This window comes from Colobus angolensis, unplaced genomic scaffold, assembly GCF_000951035.1.
Source record: "Colobus angolensis palliatus isolate OR3802 unplaced genomic scaffold, Cang.pa_1.0 Scaffold139, whole genome shotgun sequence".
In the NCBI taxonomy this organism is placed as follows: domain Eukaryota; kingdom Metazoa; phylum Chordata; class Mammalia; order Primates; family Cercopithecidae; genus Colobus; species Colobus angolensis.
This window is the reverse complement of record NW_012114477.1, coordinates 4,143,805-4,168,614: the sequence shown is the minus strand read 5'-3', so window position 1 is coordinate 4,168,614 and position 24,810 is coordinate 4,143,805. Positions and strand designations below refer to the sequence as shown.

At 38.3% G+C, this 24,810-nt stretch overlaps 1 protein-coding gene and 1 pseudogene across 2 annotated transcripts in view; both read left to right on the top strand.

Moving 5' to 3' along the window:
- The window catches only part of LOC105506643, a 4,150-nt pseudogene extending 2,998 nt beyond the window's left edge, over positions 1–1,152 (top strand).
- The window catches only part of ADRBK2 (adrenergic, beta, receptor kinase 2), a 158,703-nt gene that overhangs the window by 85,910 nt on the left and 47,983 nt on the right, over positions 1–24,810 (top strand). Inside the window, exons 4-8 of one of the 2 annotated variants that reach the window (XM_011934847.1) lie at positions 13,152–13,253; positions 15,490–15,564; positions 18,166–18,252; positions 19,274–19,335; positions 24,031–24,082. In XM_011934847.1, the coding sequence (XP_011790237.1) occupies positions 13,152–13,253; positions 15,490–15,564; positions 18,166–18,252; positions 19,274–19,335; positions 24,031–24,082 (378 nt within the window). The remainder of the gene's footprint in view (positions 1–13,151; positions 13,254–15,489; positions 15,565–18,165; positions 18,253–19,273; positions 19,336–24,030; positions 24,083–24,810) is intronic. The other variant, XM_011934849.1, reaches the window with a different exon arrangement.

Sequence of the window (24,810 nt, the reverse complement as noted above, 5' to 3'; positions counted from 1 at the left end):
GACTCCATCTCAAAAAAAAAAAAAACAAGCAAACAAAACAAAAATGAGAGAGTGAAACTACTAAAGGTGCTTATTCCCTCTCTATTCATGATTGGGATGAGGTAAGGGGTGACAATGTGAAACACTACAAAATTAGGAAACTTGTCAATGGTGGATACTATATCACAACCAGAGAACAATTGGATACTCTGCAGAAATTGACAAAACACTACACAGAACATGCTGATAGTGTAAGCCACAAGTTAACAACTGTGTGTCCAACTGTGAAACCTCAGACTCAAGGTCTAGCAAAAGATGCTTGGGAAATCCCTTGAGAATTTTGCGACTAGAGGTTAAACTAGGACAAGGATGTTTTGGCAAAATGTGGATGGGAACATGGAATAGAACTACAAAAGTAGCAATCAAACACTAAAACCAGGCACAATGATGCCAGAAACTTTCCTTCAAGAAGCTCAGATAATGAAAAAAAAAAAAAAAAAAAAAAAGACATAGTAAACTTGTTCCACTATATACTGTTGTTTCTGAAGAGCCAATTTACATTGTCACTGTATTTATGTCAAAAGGAAGCTTATTATATTTCCTTAAGGATTGAAGGAAGGAGATGGAAAGTATTTGAAGCTTCTACACATGGTTGATATGGCTGCTCAGATTGCTGATGGTATGGCATATATTGAAAGAATGAACTATATTCACTGAGATCTCCGGGCTGCTAATATTCTTGTAGGAGAAAATCTTGTGGGCAAAATAGCAGATTTTGGTTTAGCAAGGTCAATTGAAGACAATGAATACACAGCAAGACAAGGTGCAGAATTTCCAATCAAATGGACAGCTCCTGAAGCTGCACTGTATGGTGGGTTTACAATAAAGTCTGATGTCTGGTCATTGGGAATTCTACAGATGGAACTGGTAACAAAGGGCAGAGTGCCATATCCAGGTATGGTGAACCGTGAAGTACTGGAACAGGTGGAGCAAGGATACAGGATGCCCTGCCCTCAGGGCTGTCCAGAATCCCTCCACGAATTGATGAATCTGTATTGGAAGAAGGACCCTGATGAAAGACCAACATTTGAATATATTCAGTCCTTCTTGGAAGACAGCTTCACTGCTACAGAGCCATAGTACCAGCTGGGAGAAAACTTAAAATTCAAGTAGCCTATTTTATATGTGCATATCTACCAAAATATAAAGAACCTGTGTAGAGTTTCTACAGGGATCAAAAGAAGAATATCTTCTTTACTCTGCACATTTTTAATGGTAAACTGGAATCCCAGATATGGCTCCACAAAACCACTTTTTTTTTTCTTCAAGTATTAAACTCTAAAGTACCAATGATGAATTTTCCAACCAATTTCAGGGTCCAAAGAAAATAGAGCTAAGATACTGATGACAATGTGGGTGATAGCATGGTAATGAAGGACACTGAGACTACTGCTTATAAATGATTTCCTTTCTTTTCTTCCCCAAAGTCAGAATTGCTCAAAGAAAATCGTTGTTATAGATAAAACTTGAGAGATAAAAAGCTATACCATAATAAAAGCTAAAATTACATTTTAGACCAAATAATTCCATTCCAGTTTTTTAAAGTTTCTTGCATTTATTATTCTCAAAAGTTTTTTCTAAGTTAAACAGTCAGTAGGCAATCTTAATATATGCCTCCTTTTGCATGGACATGGGCCAGGTTTTTCAAAAGGAATATAAACAGGATCTCAAACTTGATTAAATGTTAGACCACAGAAGTGGAATTTGAAAGTATAATGCATTACATTAATATTCATATTAATAGAACTGAAAAGTAGCATAATAAATTTTTCACTTCACTCCTTTTCTGAAGAGTTTGGCTTAGAATAATGAAGGTAACTAGAAAGTGACTTAATCTTGTGTGAGGTTGCATTGATTTTTTTGTTTTGTTTTGTTTTTTGAGATGGAGTCTTGCCCTGTTGCCCAGGCTGAAGTGCATTGGTGCCATACCAGCTCACTGCAACCTCTGCCTCCCTAGTTCAAGCGATTCTCCTGCCTGAGCCTCTCTGAGTAGCACCTGCCACCACACCTAGCTAATGTTTTTATATCTTTAGTAGAGACAGGGTTTCACCATGTTTTCCAGGCTAGTGTCGAACTCCTGACCTCATGATCTGCCTGCCTCGGCCCCCCAAAGTGCTGGGATTACAGGTGTGAGCCACCATGCCCAGTGACTTTTTAAGGCAATATATAATTGAAACTGTACTATCCAATCCAAGGGGAAATCTTTTAATCTTTAGATAACATGCAGAGTAAGACCCAGCATTTAAAAAGCCCTTTTGAAAAAGTAGACTTGGTACTGTGAGATATTGCTAATATGTCCTTATGGTGATGGGTGCCACAAAGAGAAAATACGACCAGATCGGGGACTTGAACGCACTTTTGCGCAGGTTGAAATAGATGAACAGAGGCTGGGCACGGTGGCTCACGCCTGTAATCCAGCACTTTGGGAGGCCGAGGCGGGCGGATCACAAGGTCAGGAGATCGAGACCATGGTGAAACCCCGTCTCTACTAAAAATGCAAAAAATTAGCCGGGCGAGGTGGCGGGCGCCTGTAGTCCCAGCTACTCAGGAGGCTGAGGCAAGAGAATGGCGTGAACCCGGGAGGCGGAGCTTGCCGTGAGCCGAGATCCGGCCACTGCACTCCAGCCTGGGCGACAGAGCAGGACTCCGTCTCAAAAAAAAAAAAAAAAAAAAAAAAGTCTGCTTAATGGTGGTCATTTTTCCCCCTTTAGAATATATTAAATAGTTGATTTGGGGAGGAAAACTTGTTCTGAATATTAACAGTGGTGAAAAGAGGACAGTTTTTACCCTGAAGTGCAAAAGTTAAACATACAAAATAAGACTATTTTTAAGAGTCACTCAAAAATTTCAAAATACAAATTTGAATAGAGCATTAGTGGTATAAGTGTCTAGCAAAGGAAAAATTGAATCTAATAAATAAAATGAAGGTCTGGTGTGTATGTTATAAAATACTCTCATACAGTCACACCTTAAATTAAGCCTTATAAGGTTTCTCTGTTTTCAGAATATAATTCTTAACTATCATTATTTACCTGATTTAATCATTAGATTTGAAATTCTGTGCCATGGCATATATGTTCAAATTCAAACCATTTAAAAATGTGACAGATGGACTTCATGTAAGTTGGCAGTGGTTCTGGTACTAAAAATTGTAGTTGTTTTTTCTGTTTACGTATCCTGCTTAGTATTGACTCTCTCTACCAAGAGGATCTTCCTAAGAAGAGTGACATCATTATTTCCTCTTGTCAACAACTTGTGACATGAGATTTTTAAAGGACTTTCTGTGAACTATGATACTGTAATTTTTCTAAGTATATTCAAAAGGGTAACAAAATTATGTTTATATACTAAATCTGATCAGGAAAGTAAGCCAGGAAAAGTTGATGGTATTCATTAGGTTTTAACTGAATGGAGCAGTTCCTTATATAATAACAATTGTATAGTAGGGATAAAACACTAACTTAATGTGTATTCATTTTAAAGTGTTCTGTATTTTTAAATTGCCAAGAAAAATAAACAACTTTGTACATTTGAAGAGTTTTTTCCAACAGCTTTTCATCTTCAGTGTCTTAATGTGGAAGTTAACCTTTACCAAAAAAGGAACTTGGCAAAAACAGCCTTCTAGCACACTTTTTAAAATGAATAATAGTAGCCTAAACTTAATATTTTTATAAAGTATTATAATATTGTTTTGTGGATAATTGAAATAAAAAATTCTCGTTAAGAAAATGAAGTGATATAAAGATATAGTTAGACAAACAGAAGCTGAGGGATTTGTCAATAGTGGACCTGCATGACAGGAAATACTAAAGAGAAGTAATTTAGTCAGAAGAATAATGATTCACATGGAGATGCAGGAAGAAATGGAGAGCATGAAGGGTAAATATGTATGTAAAATGTAAATGAATATTGACTGTGTAAAACAATAATGTCGTGTTTCTCGAGCTTAAAATAATCTAGAACTAAATTTCATGACTAGCAGAAAAGGCAGGGGAGGTTTAGAAAGTTAATATTTTAAGGTTCTAGGATTATTGGGGATTAGTGTAAGTAATAATTTTAGTATAAGTAATAATTTCCATTGGTTTGTAATCAGTCAGGGATGTTTATTTTAATTTCTAAGGTAATTTATAAAAAAATAGTATATATAGCCACGCGCTGCATAATGATATTAGGCCAACAAAAGACCATGTATATGACAGTGATCCCAGAAAATTATAATACTATATTTTTACTGTACCTTTTCTTTGCTTGGATATACTTACCATTGTGTTACAGTTGCCTACAGTATTCAGTACAGTCACATGCTGCACAGGTTTGAATCCTAGGAGCAATAGGCTATGTCATATGGCCTAGGGGTGTAGTAGGTATACCACGTAGGTTCTTGTAAGCATGCTCTATGATGTTCGCACAATTATGAAATTTCCTATTGACACATTTCTTAGAGTGTATCCCTGTCATTAAGCTCCACATGACTGTATATCTAACAAGTTAAAAGAGGGAAAAATTAAATAAAGTAACATTTGCTAATCAACAGAAGGGCAAAAAAAGGAATATAGGTAGGGCATGAAATAGGTGGGTCAAATTGCAAACAGAGAGTAAGTAGCTACAAATCTATTTAAGTAATTACATTTCATGTAAAGGACTAAATACTCTAAGTAAAAGATTAGGTTTTTCAGCCTGGATAAAGAACCGACCCTCCCCCAATATACTGCTTACAAGAGATATAGTTTAAACAAAGGGATGGAAAAGATGATATAATACAAACACTAACCAAAGCAAAGCCAGCATAAGTACACTAATATCAGGCAAACTATGCAATAATGCTGCTTTGAAATAAAGATGTATTTCTTAATGATAACAGGGTCAATCCAACAAAAAGATATCACAAACTGAAATCTGTATGTTACAAATAACATCACTTCAAATAATAAAAAGCAAAAATTGGCAGATACAAAATGACAAATCTATAATCCCATTGGGAGATATTAACACATACCCTTCTACAGCTTGTAGAACAGACAGACAAAAACATTAGTAAGGATATAGAAGATCCTAATAGATCATGAGTAAATTTGACCTAATTGACATATGTAAAATGCTGCACCTAGCAAAAATAGAATTCACTTTCTTTTTTCTTTTTTTTTTTTTTGAGATGGAATCTTGCTCTGTTGCCCGGGCTGGAGTGCAGTGACATGATCTCGACTCACTGCAACCTGTCTCGCAGGTTCAAGCGATTCTCCTGCTTCAGCCTCCCGAGTAGCTGGGATTGCAGGTGCCCGCTACCACGGTCAGCTAATTTTTGTATTTTTAGTAGAGACGGGGTTTCACCATGTTGACCCAGGCTGGTCTCGAACTCCTGACCTTGTAATCTGCCCGCCTCAGCCTCCCAAAGTGCTGGGATTACAGGCGTGAGCCACCGGCACCCAGCCCACATTCTTTAAAGTACACATGGAGCATCAGAATAGATCATGTGCTGAGTCCTAAAGAAAGCTTCTACAAATTTCATGATTGAAATTGCTTTGAGTATGTTCTCTGACAACGGTAGAATTAAGCTCAAATTTAATAACAAGAGTTAAACTAACGAATCCTTAGCTACCTGAAAATGAATATACTTCTAAACAATTTGTAAGTCAAAGAGGAAAGTAGAAATTAGAAACTATTTTTAATGAAAATATATTTAAGAAATGATATATACCATTATTATTAGTGTGGTGTATCTTTATCCTAAAACATTTTAAATGGTCAAAAGAAAGCATAGCATGACTGGGCCTGCCTGATATAAGTCATCCTTGTAAAAATTTGAAAATTGGAGGAATATTCTTTTCTTTCTCATTTATATATGAAAATATACATAAAAACATACATACACATGAAAACTTAAACAATTATGTTAATGTATTTTTAGGAAGAAGGGTCAAATTATGATGTACTTTTACCATAATGTAAAAAAAGTAAGCTAAATCCAAAAGGATTTTACTCAGTATAAAGTGACCTTATTATTTCAGTCTGAATCATAATCAGGCCTTTTATCTGGATACATATCACAGCTTGATCTGTCATAAAAAATTTCTTTCTTGTGTTCCTAAAAACTTCAACTCTCCCATTTCAGCATTTACTAAGTCACCTTGTCAAACACAGAGAAATCTCCTTTAGCAGATAATTTTTGCTGGGTTGAAACAGATGGGCAATCTACTTGTGGTTATTTCCTAAGTACTTATTGCAGATACGGTGGTGATTGCTGCTGATGCGTTTCCATTTGAACTTGAAGCATTGGTGTTTCTCTTAGCTGGCGTCCTCCCCAGCTCTTCTCCCCTCTCTTCTGGCTTGGCACATGGTGGGTCTGGCTCATCAGATGATCCCCTTGGAGGATGCTGCAAAACTCCTCAGCAACCTGCTCTGTGTTCTTTCACTGAAGATATCCTCCATTCTTGGGGCTCAAGTGCATTTCTCTAATTAAATTAGTGCAGCCTTTACACATTGAAGTTACCAGTAATTCTTCTCTGACCCCTCATTTTTGTCAGTTTAGTAATTTTCCTTTAATTTCTGCTTGTTGATTTGTGACCCCAATATCTAGAAAGCTCTCGTCAGGTATCTTGAAATGTACATTTTGTACATTGTTTTTCTACTTCCCTGTATCCCCAAACAATTACCCATTTCTCATGTTAAAGTTCTAACTGCGTATCCTGGCATTCAGAGTAGCTTTACATTACTTATTACCTACCTCTCCCTGTTTATTTTTCACTATCTTCTTACACAGAATGTCTACACTGGCCAAACCTGACTAACCGGCATTCCCCAAATCCAAGCCTGTTCTTTTTGTTACTTTACTGTGTCCTTTCCCCAGCTTAGAATGCTGCTTCTTCGCTTGTTGGAAGCCTAGCTTTCTGTAAGGTCTAGCTCAATATGGAAAATTTCTACATTTTCTAGCAAGTCTGTTTATGCAGCTGTTTCCGTCTTCTGTGATGGCTGACTCCTCTGATTCTTACACTGTTGTCTAATGCTCATGTCATGCCTACCATGTGCCTGCTGCTTGTGTGTGTGGTCAGCATTTTCATCTCGACCATTATTTGACTCATCAGCAGAAGACCTAGCTAGGATCTAGGTGCAGTGGTGCCTCTCATCTGCCGTGGCATATGGGGCAAATGATTCATTAAACCCTGAAGTATCTACCTTCTATCAGACCCTGAGCTTACAAATGCAGACTCTGTCCCTGTACTTGAGGCTGTCATAGTATGAGGGCTTCATATCTGAGCTTCAGTTACCTCATCTATAAAGTGAGGCTGGTCATCGTCTCCTGCTCACTTCACAGGCTGTGAGGTTCAAATAGGACACCAGGTGAACAATTGCTTTCAAAACCATAGTATCTATAATATGCTCTTCCGTTCTGTGCAGCATAGTGGTTCAGAGTTCTAGGTGCTGAACTCTGACTGCCTGGATTCGAACTCTACTACTTACTACTTGTGTAAACTTGGGAAGCTTTTCTCTACCTGGGATTCCTCAGCTAAGAATTGGAATGATTGTAGTACCTGTCTTGTAGGGTGGTTGTGTGTATACACAACACACATGGGACAGTGATGCCCCACAGTTACTGCTCCATGTGTTGATTTATATACTTCTTGTTCCAGTTAGATTTTGAGGCAGCTTATAAAAACATGTACCTTATACCTAGATTTAAAAAATAAGTAATGGAAAAGAGAAAATAAATATTATTCCAAGGTAAAGTTACTATATAGATTTTTTTCACTGGTTCAACCAATATTTATTTATTATTTTTAAAATTTTGAGACAGGGTCTCACTCTGTCACCCACGCTGGAGTGCAGTGGTGCAATCGTGGCTCCCTCTAGTCTTGAACTCCTGGGCTCAAGTGAACCTCCTGCCGCAGCCTCCTGAGTAGCTTAGATAACAAGTGTGTACCACACCCAGATACTTTTTTTTATTTTAAAAATTTTTGTAGAGATGAGGTCTCACTGTGTTGCCCAGGCTGGTCTTGAATTTCTGGCCTTAAGTGATCCTCCCACCATAGCCTCCCAAAGTGCTGGGATTACAGGCATGAGCTACTATGCCTAGCATAACCAATATTTATTAAACACCAACATCATGCCAGACATTGTTCAGATGAACAGATACAAAGAATGTATCTCTTTGAGCTTGTATTCTGGTTGAGAGAAACAGACAATAAACAAATAATAAATAAACAGGAAATGTACCCGAAAGTAAAAACTGCTATGTAATGACTCAAAACCTACTCAAAACTCGGCATATTGTATTGTGACTTTGGTGACTACTTTAGATTGATGGGTCAAAGACTGTCTAAGGAGATGACATCTCAACCCAGGTTTGATTGTTAAAGAGGTTGGTCTTTTGAAGATGGAAGCTGGGTGAGCAGGAGAGCATTTTAGGCTAAAGTCATGGCCAAAACAGAGCCCCTAACATGGTAGGAAAGAACTGGGCATGTCTAGGGAACTGAAAGAAAACTAGTGTAGTCTGGTTGTACTGCATGAAGAGAGGGGCAGGTAGTGTGAGATAAGATCAAGTTGAAGAGAGAGGCAGAGTTTTGGGGTCCAGAATAACACATTTACATTTTATTCTAATGCCCGTGGAAAAATTAAAACAGAGGAGTATTAGGTGTCATGTTTTATAAGTATCAGTTAGGTCATGGTAATTGATATGATAGTTTCTACATCTCTTTTGATTTTATATCTAGTTGTTCTATCAATTGCTGAGAAAAGGGTGTTAAAATCTTCAACTCTGATTGTAGAATGTCTGTTTCTTCTTTTATTTTGACCATTTTCTCCACATTTTTTGAAGCTCTGCTATTGAGTCCATAAACATTTTTGATTGTTGTATCTTTCCATATGAAATGTCTCTATCTTTGGTAATATTCTTTGTCTTGAAATTGACTTCACTAGATATTAATATAGATGTAGACACTTCAGTCTTCATATGCTTACTATTTTCATGATATGTCTTTTCTTATCATTCCACTATCAATTTGTTTTTATATATAAAGTGGGTTTCTTTTAGACGGATATAAAAGTGTCTTGATTATTTTTTCCCTCATTCCGACAGCTTCTGCTTTTTAATGAAGTAATTTTAGATATTGTATTTATCCTTTGTGGAGTTTGCTGAGTTTCTTGAATCTGTAAATTTATATATATTTTTCTTTACCAAATCTGGGAAAATTAGGGGCCATTACTTCTTAAAGGATTATTTTTCTACCTCAATCTTTCTTTCCTCTCCTTTTAAGACTGATTATATATATGTTTGATCTTTGGATATTATCTATCCTATGTATCCTGGATACCCTGTCTGAGTTTTCCCCCAATATTTTTTCTTTCTTTTCTTTAGGTTGGATACTTCCTATGAATTTGCCTTCAAATTTATTGGCATTTTCTTTTGGCATCTCTAATCTGCTCTTACGTCTATCCATTGAATGTTTTATTTCAGATACTCTATTTTTTACTTCTGACATTTTTATCTGGTTCTTTTCATAGTTATTTTCTGCTGCTATTTCCTATCTTTTTATTCGTTACATGAATATTTTCTGTTAACATCCTTTCTGTTATGTCCAGTTACAATAGCTGCTTTAAAATCCTTGTCTGATAATTCTAACATCTGGGCTATCTTAGATTGGTTTTCATTGATGGTTTGTCCTCTTGCATATGGGTCACATTTTCTGTTTCTTCATCTGTAGAATAATTTTAGCCTGTGTCTTGAACATGTGATTGATATATTGTGGATACTATAAACTCTGTTATGCTCCTGCAAGGGATATGGATTTTTTCATTTGTTTGTTGAAGAATACAGTTAGCTTGGCTTACTCAGACTCTGAGCCCTGTCCTCTCTGCAGTGGGGGAAGATGAATCTTGTTCAGTTCTTTAAGGCTTAGCTAGGCTGCTTAGGGTCTGCCATGCTCATGTGTCATTATGGGGTCCACCAGGGATTTTGATGGGATTTATATGTAGAATTTTGGAGCTTTCCTTCTGTGGCTCTTTATTTTCCTCCAGGTTCTGTTGGATGTCCTTTTCCATTCTCTGCATACCTTTGGTGACTCTTCAGTGCTTATGTTTGTGTGTGTCCAGAATTGTAGTTGTTATCTCAGGAGGACTGTTCTGTTAGGAGTTAATTGGTTCTTACCAGAAGCAGAGCCTGAGTTTGTGTTATATTTTGAATGTAAAGCAAACATGATTTGCTGATGGATTGGATGTAGGGGGTGGTGGTGGCAGGGGCGTGGCGAAAGAGTGGAATCATGATTATTCGTTTTTTGGCTTAATCAACTGGGAGGATGATTTTACTCATTTTTGTGATAAAGAAGACGGGGAGAGGAGCCTGTTTGGCTGGAGTACAGAGGATGTGGAAGTTAAGGGTTTCGTTTAGACGTGTTAAATTTAAGATGCTTTCTAGATGTTCAACTAGAAATGTCAAATAGCTAGTTAGATATTTAGTATCGGGAGTTCAGGAGTCCTAGAGATCCAGACTTACTCATCAGAATATAATTGATATTTGAAACCATGGGACTAAATGGCTTTACCTAGGGAGAACTTAGCTGGTAAAGAAGGGGTGCGCCCAGCACCATGCTCTGAGGCAGTTCAGTATTTGGAAGTCAAGCAGAGGAGAGGAACTACGAAAGGAGACCAAGAAAGAGAAGCCTGGAGAGGATAGGTCACAGAAGTCAGAGAAGAATGTTTCAAAGAAGGCGTCAGTGGACAGCTGAGTTGAATGCTGCTGAGAAGTCAATAAGGTGAAGGACGAAAGAGAGAGCGTTGGATTGGGCCAGGCAGAGATGACTTCACTAGACCATGTCACTGCAATGGTGGTGGAACAAAGGATGGACGCAGAAGCGGAGACTATGACACCTGTGGACCAAAAGTGCTTGCTCTTAGGGCTCAGGTTATTTAGGCTTCCAGTTCAGCTGGGAGCTGTGTAACCACCAAAGCAGAAAGGGACCACTGGTCTGTGAATATTTATTATTGATGATAATGTTTCTGTCCTGCAGCAGGGAAGACTTTTCACCTTGAACTTAGACCTTTCCCCGCCCAGGTTACCTGGACAACCAAACTTCCGGGATCAGAAATGGCATTTGCTACATATATGCTGCAATAGGACATCTGTTTAGAGCTGTTGGGAGTCGACTGCATGGTCTTTAATCAGTGGTCCTACTGATTATAGAAAGTGAATACCAAATTACAGCCACAGATGCTTTAGGCTCTTACTTTGCCTTCTAAGAGCTACCTTTTCTGTTGCTCAAGTTGGAGCTTAGAAGGCACAAGGCTCTTAGTGAAGACAGTGTTGTGGTTCAGAGCATCATTTACCCAGAAATGATGGGATTTGACTGTTCATGGGAAGGAACTTCCACAGAATGAGCATTTGTTTAACTAGGTGTCAGTTTGCTTTGTAGGTTTCTTGGAACATAGACTTAAATTTCATTACACTTGTTTTCAAGGATCATCATTCCATGAAGTCTTATTATCTCTTGAGGTTGTTCTTATGTAGAGGCAGAAACTTTTGCCTTTGGTTTGGTTATAGTCTACCATTTTATCCTAGCGTTCTGGCATTAACCTTTGGATTTGCCTAAAGCAAAATACAACAAAAGTAATCAACCAAGCCAAAAATCTTTGATTTATTTTCCAACTCTCCTTCAGATTTTGGTATCTGGCTTCTGTTACTTTGCAGCTACCATATTCACATCTGGTATGGCGCTTGAACGTGTTAGACTTTTCTCCTGAATTGACTCAGGATGATTAAGCCCTGGTCTTTTGGCTATGTTGACATTACTGGACTGATTCTTCGTTAAGATGGTCTTTTCCTGTGGGATAGAGTGTCAGCCTTCCCCAGCCTGCCTGCCTTTATGTCAGGTTTTATTGTCTTTTTCAAGAAGACTCCATGTGAATTCAGCCATCACAGTGTAACACTGATGATCTTTCAGGACAGTTAAGATGTTCCTGGTAATTTCTCAGCGTGTGAACCATATGGGACCTCAGTGCTTCATGTACCCTTTTTCCCTCACCTGCATGACTGTGCCCTTATCTTTATTAGGAATCTAATAAATAGGATATGCTGGTTTTGATTTCAAAACTGTGAAGGCCATACTATAAAGTAAAAGGTAACCTTTATTTCTGTTTAGTTGGTGCTCTCTCTCATGGGCGTAATTAGTGCCAATTTTAACATACCAAAATAAAGAGTGCTCAGGTCAATATAGTAAGTGGATAACTGTTAGAAACCTTCTTTTCCAAAAGTAAGTCATATGTACTAATCAGTCATTATAGTGAGGATCTTTGTGACAGTCTCCCTCCGAGCTTCATAGATCATCTATGTTTTCATTCTCTTCTTGTCTTTTGGATTAAAAATATTTCTGTAAATAAATTGGGAACAATTCTGAGGTCCAGGACCTTCTGTTACCAGGTTAGAGCATTGGGAGCCATTTCCACATAAGGCAAATATTTGTAAAGCACAGTCTCATTATTTAGTCATTTTTAACACCAGCCAGGTTACCTTTCCTGAATACAGCAAAGTACTCGATTTGAAGTCACCTGCCTGTTAATCCTTTTATAGTGCACCTGAGGTTCCAACCTGGAAAGCCAATGCTTTCATCTGTGGGTTAATTCCTTTCTATAATACTTATTTGCGTTAGTTGATTTTTGAAAAATCTCTTTGCAGGAATTCTGGCAATATATTTTTTTCCTCCTTGTAGTTTTGGAACACTGTAGTTGAGTGAGAACATTCCCTATCATAACTCCTAGAACTGAATTACAGCCAAATTGAAATGATTTGTGCTTTGGAGAGGAGAATTGGCAAGGATGCATGGTCTATGGCTCGTGTATTGTAAGATAATTGTAACCATGGCAGTGTGTGTTTCCTAATATTATGTTTCTACATTTAAGTGATGAGAGTCATCATAGGGAAAAAATCCACTTGTATGTTTCTAGTTGAATTTAAATTATTCCAACTTCATTATTACAACGTTAGAAGTAGCTGTTTCCTGTGGAATAGCTGGTTCAGTAATTTGCTTTATCTCATGTGCAAGTGGTTTCTGCCTGGGCCAGTAATATATTTTAATAAGACAAGTTTCCAGGAAGACATAACCTAACTATGATAACTTTAAAAAACCTAGATAAAAGAATATGAAAAACTTGATAATGAGGAAGACCGCCTTTGCAGAAGTCGACAAATTTATGATGCCTACATCATGAAGGAACTTCTTTCCTGTTCACATGTAAGTATTTCTTCTAACTCTGTTACTTTAGTACTGATGAATATGGGACCATGTTCAGTGTTTCCAGAATGAAAATAAAACAGTAGAAAGGTGTTTACAATTGAAAAATGCATGCCCGGGATGGAACCCATTTCTTCTGCTTTGTCATTTGTTTCCTGGTAATATTGGCACGACGTGTGTTGCTTCGTGTAAGCTTAGTTCATTTCCAAAAGCTGATACTTTCACTGCAAAAATCAATGAAATAAAATCGCTAATTTAGATCAACTGAAGAAAAAGTTAGTCTCAAATCAAGACATTCTGAAGGAAATTAAGCTTTGTTATTTTAAAATGAGCTATACTTTAACAATTAAGCTAATCAACTATTGATAAATATAAATTTTAAATGGTCTCTTTAATGAATAAGGTGGCTTATAATCATTATGTTAATTTTGTTCATTAGTAGTTAAATAGCAGTTGTAATATTTTTTTTTCTTTTAAATCTAACTTGGTCATTAGGATAAACTAGGTTATTAGGAAATTATTCTACCAGGAGTAACTGGAAGAAGATTTATCATGTACTATCTCTACAGTAGGAATGTTTTCCAAAGTGCAGCCTGACAGTCCTGGCCCGCTCTGTCAACGCAGTAGCCACTAGTTGCACGTGGCAATTTACATTTAACTTTAAATTGACTGAAGTCGGCCGGGCGCGGTGGCTCAAGCCTGTAATCCCAGCACTTTGGGAGGCCGAGACTGGTGGATCACGAGGTCAGGAGATCGAGACCATCCTGGCTAACACAGTGAAACCCCGTCTCAACTAAAAAATACAAAAAACTAGCCAGGCGAGGTGGCGGGCGCCTGTAGTCCCAGCTACTTGGGAGGCTGAGGCAGGAGAATGGTGTAAACCCGGGAAGCAGAGCTTGCAGTGAGCTGAGCTCTGGCCACTGCACTCCAGCCTGGGCGACAGAGCGAGACTCTGTCTCAAAAAAAAAAAAAAGAAATTAAAGTCAAATGGGAGTAAAAATTTAATACCTCAGTTCCTTATGAGCCACCTTTCCAGCGCTCAGTGGTTACATGGGGCTAGTGGCTTTTGTACTGGATGGCACAGATACACAACCCTCCCATTGGCACAGCAAGTCCTATTGGACAGCACAGGTCGTGGTCATGGTGTATTTTGGTGCTTCTGTATTCATTGTTTATTTACAGTTCCTACTGACATTTGCATAACTGTGGCTAAAGAGGACATATCTTTCTTGTGGCATGCACTGCTCTGTTCCTTGGACCCACCTGGCTTGGTGAAGAAATTTCTGGGCCTAGGACTAATTGTTGCCGCTCCCTGCCTTGCTGCCTCAGTAGGGAAGGACTGAACGCTTGAAGAATGCCAGATGTTCAATGGGAAAGCCTCCGAAAACTTAGTTTTTATGTAGTTCAACAATTTACAGGGTGTTTATTCGTATGATGGTCCTTTTAAGCCTTTCTTCTTATTGTGCATTATTAAAGAAGACACAATTTGAAGTTTGGAGTGGGGAGGATACTCTTTTAATTTTTATCAGTGGAAGCTCCATTGTTTTTGCCCTCGCTGGGGTTACAGTAAGACTTTCCTTAACTTAGAGCCTTTTACCACTATGGCTTGACTTTGTAATCCTGACATTAATTCTTAGGGATATTTTTGTGTATTTTCTCTTATTTGGTGGAAATTTTACCTTTTTACAACCCCATTATCAGTTTATTGATGGATGTATTTAGGGCTCAAATAATCCTCCCACCTCAGCTTCCAGAGTAGTTAGGACTACAGGCGCACACCACCATGCCCGGCTCATTTTTATTTTTATTTTTATGGAGATGAGGTTCCACTATGTTGCCCAGGCTGATCGCAAACTTCTGGGCTCAAGTAATCCTCCTGCCTTGACTTCCCAAAGTGCTGGGATTACAGGCATGAGCCAGTGCACTGGCCTGATAATAGGATTCTTTACACTTTATTATCAGAGTGATCTTGAACCCTTCTGGAATTGCATAATATCAGCCCCTACGTGGTCATTCTTCTGGACATGTAGCTAAGAACTGGCTGCCCAGAGGAACAAGCACTTGCTGGGATTGCCTATAAATACTCAACAGATTTTTAAAGAGTGTTTGTTAATATAATTACCATAGGTTACTGTTTAGGAATTGCTGTGCTAAATTTATCTGTTGTGATATTATATAACATACACAGATTCGTTACATCTTATTGTTAAAAAATATTATTTTTGACTTTTGATAGCCTTTCTCAAAACAAGCTGTAGAACATGTACAAAGTCATTTATCCAAGAAACAAGTGACATCAACTCTTTTTCAGGTAAGTTAAAATGATTCCAAAATAAATAGATAATATTTGCTTAACATTTGGTCTTCGTGACATTCTTTTTGCATGTGTAATTACACTAGAGGACTTGCTTTGTACAGACTGTGTTCTAATCTGGAGCTTTGTCTGGGACAATTTGAGTTTATTATCGCTTGTCTTCCCATTGCAAAGTGTCCTCTTACCAATGTGCTTCATAAAGCCTTTTCTGAAAAAGGCCACCAGAGCTTTGCAGTAACATTATGTTCTAGAAATCAGTCAAGATAAGACATCAGAGAAGAAAGTTTTTTTTCCCATTTGACATTCTAGCACCTGTGATGAGCAAAGACTCAACAAGATTTATTTTGTAGTGCCAGGCTGTTGATACTTGCTGTGATTATCCTCTAGGGGAAATACGATTTATTTTCAAGATTCAGGAGCAAATGTTTGAGTGATCTTTGAGTCATGGGAAATTGTATTTTACCTTGGTTGTTCATATCTTGAACACAATACAGTCATATAGGTTTAAATGACAAGACTTGGAAAATCAAATTCCCTACTAATAGGCCTATATATTTGGCATTCTTTAGATGAGGTGGTTTCACTTCCTCCCAAAAGCCTTTTCCATCCTGTGTTTTTTATAGAGGTGGCAGTGGTTTACAAGGACAGTCAGATTCTTCAGTGAATAAGTGCTTTTCATGTTTCTATGAATTACGAGAAATAGAAAAGAATGTCATTGAGTAATATATTGGTTTTAATAAATGAAAATAATCAACTCATCTTTTTCCTGGATAAGTTGGTCATTTAAAGGGAGGTAAGTTGACTTGGCATTTTATGATAGTGCTTATGCAAAACAAACTTGATTATTCAGCAGAGCAAATGCCGATTTGGCTCTTAGATTATTTAGATAGTAATAAACTGGGTGTTACCTTTCTGTGACAATAATTAGATGGACTTTCGTAAAATGTAATACCTGTCTGGATAGTAGTGGGCTATAAGCTTGGGTTATGAAATTCGTTGACCTGACGTGGCTTTGAGTCCCAGGACCATAGCTGGAGGAACTTGGGTAAGCTTCTCCACCTTCCTAACTTCAGTTTTCTCATCTGTAAAGTGGAGATGACACTGTACTCTCCCTCAAAGGGAGGTCTTGAGGATTCAGTGAGAAGGGTATACACGGGATGCTTTGTACGAGGCCCGCCCGTCACTGTGCTCCACAAATGTTAGCTATTATCGCACATCTTACAGTCAGAAAGTACAATGTCAATATCTGCTTTCTGTTGTCTCCATGATACTTGAGTGTCAGAATTTCAGTTTTCATCAGACTTTGCCATGGTACGTAGACAGCTCATGGTCAATTACATTTAACATTGCTAAACTATACCTCATAATACATGGGTGTTACAAATCTGATTTTAGCTTCTACTATAACATAAATAACATTGAAAAAAAAATTGTTCCAGTGGAGATACAAAGACCACTAGAATTCTTTTCATACCTTCAAAAAACACTCAATTTAGAAGCAATTTCTTTCATATATCTTTTAAAAAACACGTTACTGAGTTGTTTTGTTCGTTAAAAACATAGTCAAAATAATTTTCTGGCTAAATGGATATAGAATGGGTATTATTCTTATTTCAGAGGTGAAGAAAATATTATAATGTTTATGAAAATAGTGTCTTAATACAATTCTATGTATTCTGTACCATCAGAGCATAATGACTAAGTATAAGTAAAAGGTATATGTCTGAATGTCCTGTTTACAGAGGTACATTAACCAATAACGTCAGTTGAAGTTCATAGTAAAACAAAACTTTTTAAAGTAAATACAAATGCTTTTTATTCAGTTCTTTTTGTTGTAAGATTGCCTTTGGAGGTAAGTGTGTGCGTAGGTCCATTGGTGGCGGGCTTGGGAGCGGCCCTGGCTTGTGCTTGGGCCCTGAGCTCGGCTCTCAGCATTCTTAATCTTACCGAATTCTCACGACAGCCTTGCAACTTAGATACGACTGTTCTCTTTTACAGATTAAGGGAACTGAGGATCAGAGAGGGAAAGTAGTCTGCTCCTGATCTCACTGTTGAACTCTGGCTTTCATATGCCTTAGCAAGCCTGCTGCATGCAGTTCCTTCTGTTGAAAAGTGGCAGCGTGGTAGATTCTGTGTAGCCTTAGAAATTCCCAGTGACACTCATCTTTCACTTTATTAGCAGAATGTAGGGATGTTTGATGAAATATGAAAGAAAAATATTAATTGACATAATAGCTTTTATAAATAAAAAAATCTGTGATCTATAAATGTAGCCTTTTCTTAGATCTTTGAACATTTGAACCTATTTCGTCTCTTGACTCTTTTGAACCTCTTGAGACTTGTTGAGGACTTGGCTAAGATAGATGTTGTGTGTTTCCTGGAATCACAGGATTTCAGAGCTGGAAGGAACTTCAGAGAGAGATAATTTAGCTTCCTCTTTCACCACGAAGGGGACAAAGTCCATATGGTTTTCGCAACTAGCTCTAGTGCCTTCCCCAGGACAGGGATAGTTCTGCAAGTTGGCGTAGACTGGCTCACCCCCCACCACCACCCTCTACCCCATGTTGCCCGCCAGGCTAGCGTCCTTTCTGCTTGCAGGAAGCAAGCTCCCAGAAGGACTGCAGCTGCCTCCCAGCCCATGTTTGGTTCCTGTGGCTTCTGCAGACTTCCTATTCTCGTCGCTTGGTTTGTACTGTTTCATGATGTAGTTTTTCTTTTCCTTTTTTTTGTAAACTTTCAGAATGATCTATGAAGACATAAAAAAAGTTTAAATTTGGATCATTCAATGAACTGAGGGTGCCAAAATGTTTCCTAAAACTATCTAATTGACTCTGGGCTGAACTGTGAAATATTGGCACTTTATATTTTTATAGTTCTTGATTTTAGAAGTTCATCACATGGGAAAGGAAAGCTGATGCTGTTTCTTCAGTAATGGGTAAAGTGGCCTGAAGTTGAAGTAGGTGGCAGTTGTTCTCCAGGAGGGCAAGAGCGCTGTGTATGTGAACCAGGAATCCTCGCCTTAACCCCAGTATAGCCATGGACCTTCTCAGAGACCTTGGGAGTGCACTGCCTGCAGTCCGGTAGCCTTACCTGCAAGATGAAGAGTGAGACTGGATCAACTCTCCCTTGTGGTTATCTCTGTGACTCTAAGAGATGGAAAATCAATAAATAAAATAGCTAATTAAAAAAAAATTTCACTTCATGGACCTATTAGCTTTGAGTTTTTAAAACTCAGTGCAGATTACAGATGCTTGTATTAGCTTACAAGTTGTGCCACATAACTTGTGGGGCCCAGTGCAACGTGAAAATGCAGGGCTCCTCGTACAAAAATGATTAAGAATTTCAGAAGCGGCAACAACAGATCCTTAAACCCAGCACCAGACTTTTCCGAGTCACACCTCCATGAAGCAAGCCCTGCTCATGGAATAAGTGTCTGTAACTTGCCAGGGGTCATATTAGGTTGTAGGAATATAGTGGCAAACAAGGCAGACCTGTCTGTGTTGTCTTCCTGGAATCAAGTGGTATAGCTAAATATTGACGAATCCATTAGTGAATATTAGACAAGCACGGAGAAGGGCAGGTACCAGACACGATGCTATGGGGAGTGCATAATTGGGAACTTCGCTTAACCTGAGTCTCATTGGTTTGTGTTTTTTTGATACGTTCCGATTCATTCAGTGTGGAATTTCTTTTCCATCTCTTCCAGCCATACATAGAAGAAATTTGTGAAAGTCTTCGAGGTGACATTTTTCAAAAATTTATGGAAAGGTATGAAACTTTATGCATGTATACACACAATTTTTTGTTATGTATGTGTACCTCATCTTAGGCCGTAAATGCTGACCTTAGAATGTGTGTTAATCATTCAGCAAGTATTCAGTGACCACATAAATGTGCCAGGCTTTGTGTTAAACTGTTTCCTCAGTACTTTACATTATAACTTTAGGGTTTGTCTATCTTAACATCTCTTTGACCTTCAATTTCTTAGCTTCAATATAGTCTAAAATATACACTGAGGAACCTCAATTTTAAAAAGTATCCTATCGGGAGACCTTTGCTAATAATGCAAACTTGACTATAATTTATCTGATTCATTTGCTTGGATTTTGGAAACATGTCTCCCAAAGTAGGACAAGCCTGAACTTGTTGAAAAGTGGCAGCATGGTAGATTCTGTGTAGGAGATTTATGTAGGATTAGAATTTAAGGACATAGGTCAATGTCTGTTTATGATCGTGTACATTAAATACCTAATAAATATGTCCCTTGGTTACTCAAACTATATGACATGTTTATCATATAATATTCTGAAACTTTTTAGTGACACCTATAAAAATGTACAATTTGTATGCTTTTCAGGCACCTACTGGTCAATTCTTCAGTTTTTGAGTAGGTCTCTGTGACAATGCACCACTGAAATTGGACCTTCTAAAACAGAATCTGCATTGACACTGACTTTACGTTATCAGCTTGGCTAATTTCTAGACAATATACATGATGATTATATCTCATGCTAGAGCTTTCTGCAGCTGCTCAGTAATTGCACTTTAAGAACAATCGCTACTTTACTGTAGTTTTCTTCTCCACAAATTCACAGAACTAAAGCAATGAAAAAGAAAGTTGTGCTGCAATTCTATTGGAGTTCAAGAGATAATTTTATCCTGGAGTAGAGTCAGTATGTTGGGAAAGTAATATTCATACAAATGACTTCTGAGTAGTAGCAGAAACTTTGCCAAAAAGCGCCAGCATCAAACGGAAAGGGTGGGCTGCTGGCTCAGGGCCGAGTTGCAGCCAACTCCTGAGCCATCTCCATGGCTGTTGGTCCTAAAATCTGACCTTTCCCAACTCTTGGGTAAACCTAACTTTTGTGTGATCCTTAGGGGAGAAGGGAGAGAGGGGAAGGTAATTAAAAGTGGGGATGAGGTTCTCCCACGGATATTTTATAACTTTGCCATGCATCCTTTCGCTTGAAACCAGGCTCACAGATAGTAGTGATTTTCGCTCCTTGAGCCAGTCATTTCATATGCTTGCAGTAAATGCAAATGACGCTGTTTGCATTTTAGGCAAGCAGGCACATGGGATTTTCTGCAGCCATTACAATTTTCTATAAATAAGTTATTTTTAAAGTTGATGTGTTAATTTCTATCAAATTAGAAAAAAAAATTCATGTCAGGTGATAAATTTGGAGCTTTGATTTTGAAAAGCACAGGGACTCCATCAATATGGTCATGTAGCCTTTGACCTCATTGGGACTGGGCACATGAAGGGCCCCATGGAAAAGGCGATTTTTTCCATGACCACCCCGAGTCTGATGGTAAAGAGGCAGCCATCAGCAATGCAGGGCCATGTGCAATGTCTTCCCATCTTCCCTGAAGTCCAAGCAGGGCTATGAGGCTGAGTTACAGGTGAGGCAGAATTGGAGAGGGCAGTGGAGGCTTTCTGTCTTCTAGTTGAGAGCTATGTGCCTCATTCAGGCAGTGAGCTTCAGTTGCTCAGCAGGACAACGACTGAGTCAGGAATCAGAGTTAAAAACACTTCTTCTACTCCACCCTTACTGCATCCCAGGCATTTCCATGTCTTTAACCTCTGATCTTCTCTCCAAGATCCTTTTAAGTCATCTACAAGGGTTCTAGCTATCTGAAACCCTATAATTGTCTGGGCTCTTTCCTTTGCCACAGTTCCCCTCCTGTCGAAGTGTCCCACTCAGTAACCAGGCATTGGTTGGGAATGGCACTCAGATAACCCCCATGGAGACAGGACTGAGCCTAGATACTCAGGACCATCTGTACTTCCTAAAGAGGAACTTGTTACAGCAAATCCATTCTAAGTGGGCAAAATATGTGGGCATTTCTCTCTTCCTTGTTTGTTAACCCTCCTCAGCTAGTTGTAAAATGTGTCAGATTTCCATCCCTGTCACCAGCTCTGGACTCCAGCATCTGTGAGAAAACAGGTGTGAGCTAGCCCAACAAACCAAGTGAATTTCAAAGACCTGTCATAGATTTATAAATGCAGAGTGCACCCAAATGTGGTTTTGCCTTTTGCATGCACCATGCTTTTAAAAATTAGGTTGAAGTAACTCTTAGAAACTCTCAAAACATAATTTTAATTCACCAACTTCGTCAGACATGTTAGGAGGCTCAGTGAAACACTCTTTGTGAGTCATTTTAGATTCATTGAAAAAAAGATGCTATTGTAATTGCAGCTGTTCCTCTGCTTTTGATTTTTAATTTGATTATTAGCCTCAGAAATATTTGTTACAGATCCTTATTTTTTAAAAGGTCTATTGGTTGGGTGTGGTGACTCACCCCTGTATTCCCAGCACTTTGGGAGGCTGAGGCAGCAAGGATTGCTTCAGGCTAGGACTTCGAGACCAGCCTGTACAACATAGCAACACCCAATATCTTCAAAAATAAAAATTAAAAACTAATAGCTGAGTGTGGTGGTGTGTGCCTGTAGTCCTAGCTACTTGGGAGGCTGAGGTGGGAGGATCACTTGAACCTAGGAATTGAGGGTTGTAGTGAGCTAGGATTGCACCACTGCACTCCAGCCCGGGACACAGAGTGAAACCCTGTCTTCAAAAGAAAAAAAAAATTGTAAAGCTCATTAAATGAAGCCCCTAGGGAACTGTGATATTTGGATGTCTTTAAGGCATTCCAGTATGATGCTGATATTACCTGTAACTGCCTTCCTCCCTTCCTCCCTCTGTCCCTGAATCCTGTGTCTGTGTAATGAATCATGCCAGGGGCAAAATGAGAAGGAACCATCACCACAATGTTCTCTACTTTTAAGAAGTATTCAATCGCCAGGCGTGGTGACTCACGCCTGTAATCCCAGCACTTTGGGAGGCCGAGGTGGGTGGATCATGAGGTCAGGAGATCGAGACCATCCTGACTAACATGGTGAAACCCCGTCTCTACTAAAAATACAAAAAAAAATAGCTGGGTGTGGTGGCAGGTGCCTGTAGTCCCAGCTACTCGGGAGGCTGAGGCAGGAGAATGGTGTGAACCTGGGAGATGGAGGTTGCAGTGAGCTGAGATCGCGCTACTGCACTCCAGCCTGGGTGACTTTTTTTTTGAGACTCTGTCTCAAAAAACAAAAACAAAAACCAGAAAAAAAAAAAAAAGTATTCAATCTAGAATGCATTTATTTTGAAAATAGTTTTGAAAACAAACACCTGGCCAGGAGGGTAGCTCATGCGTGTAATCTCAGCACTTTGGGAGGCCAAGGCGGGTGGATCGAGACCATCTTGGCTAACATGATAAAACCCTGTCTCTACTAAAAATACAAACAATACAAAAAAAAATTAGCTGGGTGTGGTGGCGGGTGCCTGTAGTCCCAGCTACTCAGGAGGCTGAGGCAGGAGAATGGTGTGAACCTGGGAGGCGGAGCTCGCGGTGAGCAGAGGTTGTGCCACTGCACTCCAGTCTGGGGACACAGCAAGACTCCATCTCAAAAAAACAAAAAACAAAAAACGAAAACAAAAAAAACCCACCTTACAGATGTGTTGCTCATTAATAAAAAATGTGTTCAAAATGTCTTTATTAAATAGATACAGGATATATCTTTTTCCTCATAGATAAAGAAAATACTCATCAAGCAGTTAAGTGAATTGTGGGAGCATGTCACTGTGGCGAACTTATTGCTTCTTGGGATTCTAGACTGAGGGTTTCTCTTCTATGCTACCTGTGTCTTTGAGAGGCCGTACTAAATCTTGATTAAGATGATACATTAGATTCTTTTGGTCTGGGTTCAAATTCCACTCTCCCACTCTGTCACTGTGTGACCCTGGGCAAGCCTCTGAACATTTTGATGCCTTGGTCTCCTCAGCTGTAAAATGGGGATCATGATAGTACCTGGCTGTAGAGTCGGTAGGAGGAATACATGAGCAGGCCTGGCACGTGGCTACTCTTAGAATTATTGTAAACATTAATTTTTTGTCTTAGAGCTGTGCTCTAAAAGCCATGGCTATCCAATAGGGTAGCCAGTAGCCAAATACAGCTATTGAACACTTCAAATGTGACAAGTCTAAATTAAAATGTGCTTTTAAGTGCAGAAAACACATCAGATTTCAAAGACTTAACGTAGTAACAAGAATGTAGAATATCTCATTAATTCATATTGATTTCATGTTGAAATAATTTTTTAATATATTGGGTTGCATAAAGTACATTATTAAAATTACATTATGTATGTGGTTCATATTATCTCCCTATTGGTCTCTGCTTATTCAGGTAACAGTGTTACCATAGCCTATGACAATTAAAGAAGAAACATGAACTCTTTCATCTGAATCATGAAATAAAGCCATGAATACTGGTAAATGCTCTGTGAAAAAGGGTTTAAGAAAACTTACTTTATTTGACAAGCTACCCAAGAATGCCGTTCTAGTCTGTCTTACAGTGTTGTTTTGTAAATCCAGTTAATTTAATATTTAACTTTTTAGTAATTATTTTATTCTCTTTTAGTGACAAGTTCACTAGATTTTGTCAGTGGAAAAACGTTGAATTAAATATCCATGTGAGTATCACTCTTTTCTTTTTTCTTTATTTTAAATAAAAACTTCCTCTGGCTTAACCTCATGAGAAAATACTTGATTCTGGAACGTACTCCCAGAGGGTCCACTGCCCAAACAGATGTCTCTCTTCCAGCTTTAAGTACTAAGCATTCACCCTCCCATGCTTCCTTATAAACAATTGGAGCTTTAATTCTTTTTCATACTCAGATGAGAATGTGCTTATTTATGTAAGAAAGGATATTTTAAACAGTAATTGACTCTTTAACAAAAATAGTAGTAAAAATACAAATCTTTTACTTAATATAACTCCTTCATGTCCTTGCCTTCTGCCGTTCTGGTAGAGTTCCTTTTCTTTTTCTTATTATTAGATGTAGTAATACAAATTGAGTGTCATAATAAAAATAATGACATCTTTTATCAGACCAAGGCTTCATCTTCTTTTTTATCATTTTGAGAGTGATAAAAGCAATCTTCCAATCCAGGCCACGTTCTAACACGTCATCTCCTTAGTGTTGCATCTACTTTAAGTTTTCAATTTCAGTCATTCTTATTGCATCATCCTTATTGCAGTTTGAAAATGCCCACATTTCTTTGCACGGTCTTTCTTACCTTCTGTTTTACAATCTCCCTTCTCATAGGCTTGCAATTGGGCAAAACAATCAACTGGAATTTTTTTTTTTATTTTTTTATTTTTACTTGAATGGTATTGTTGGAAGAGCAGTTTTGTTTT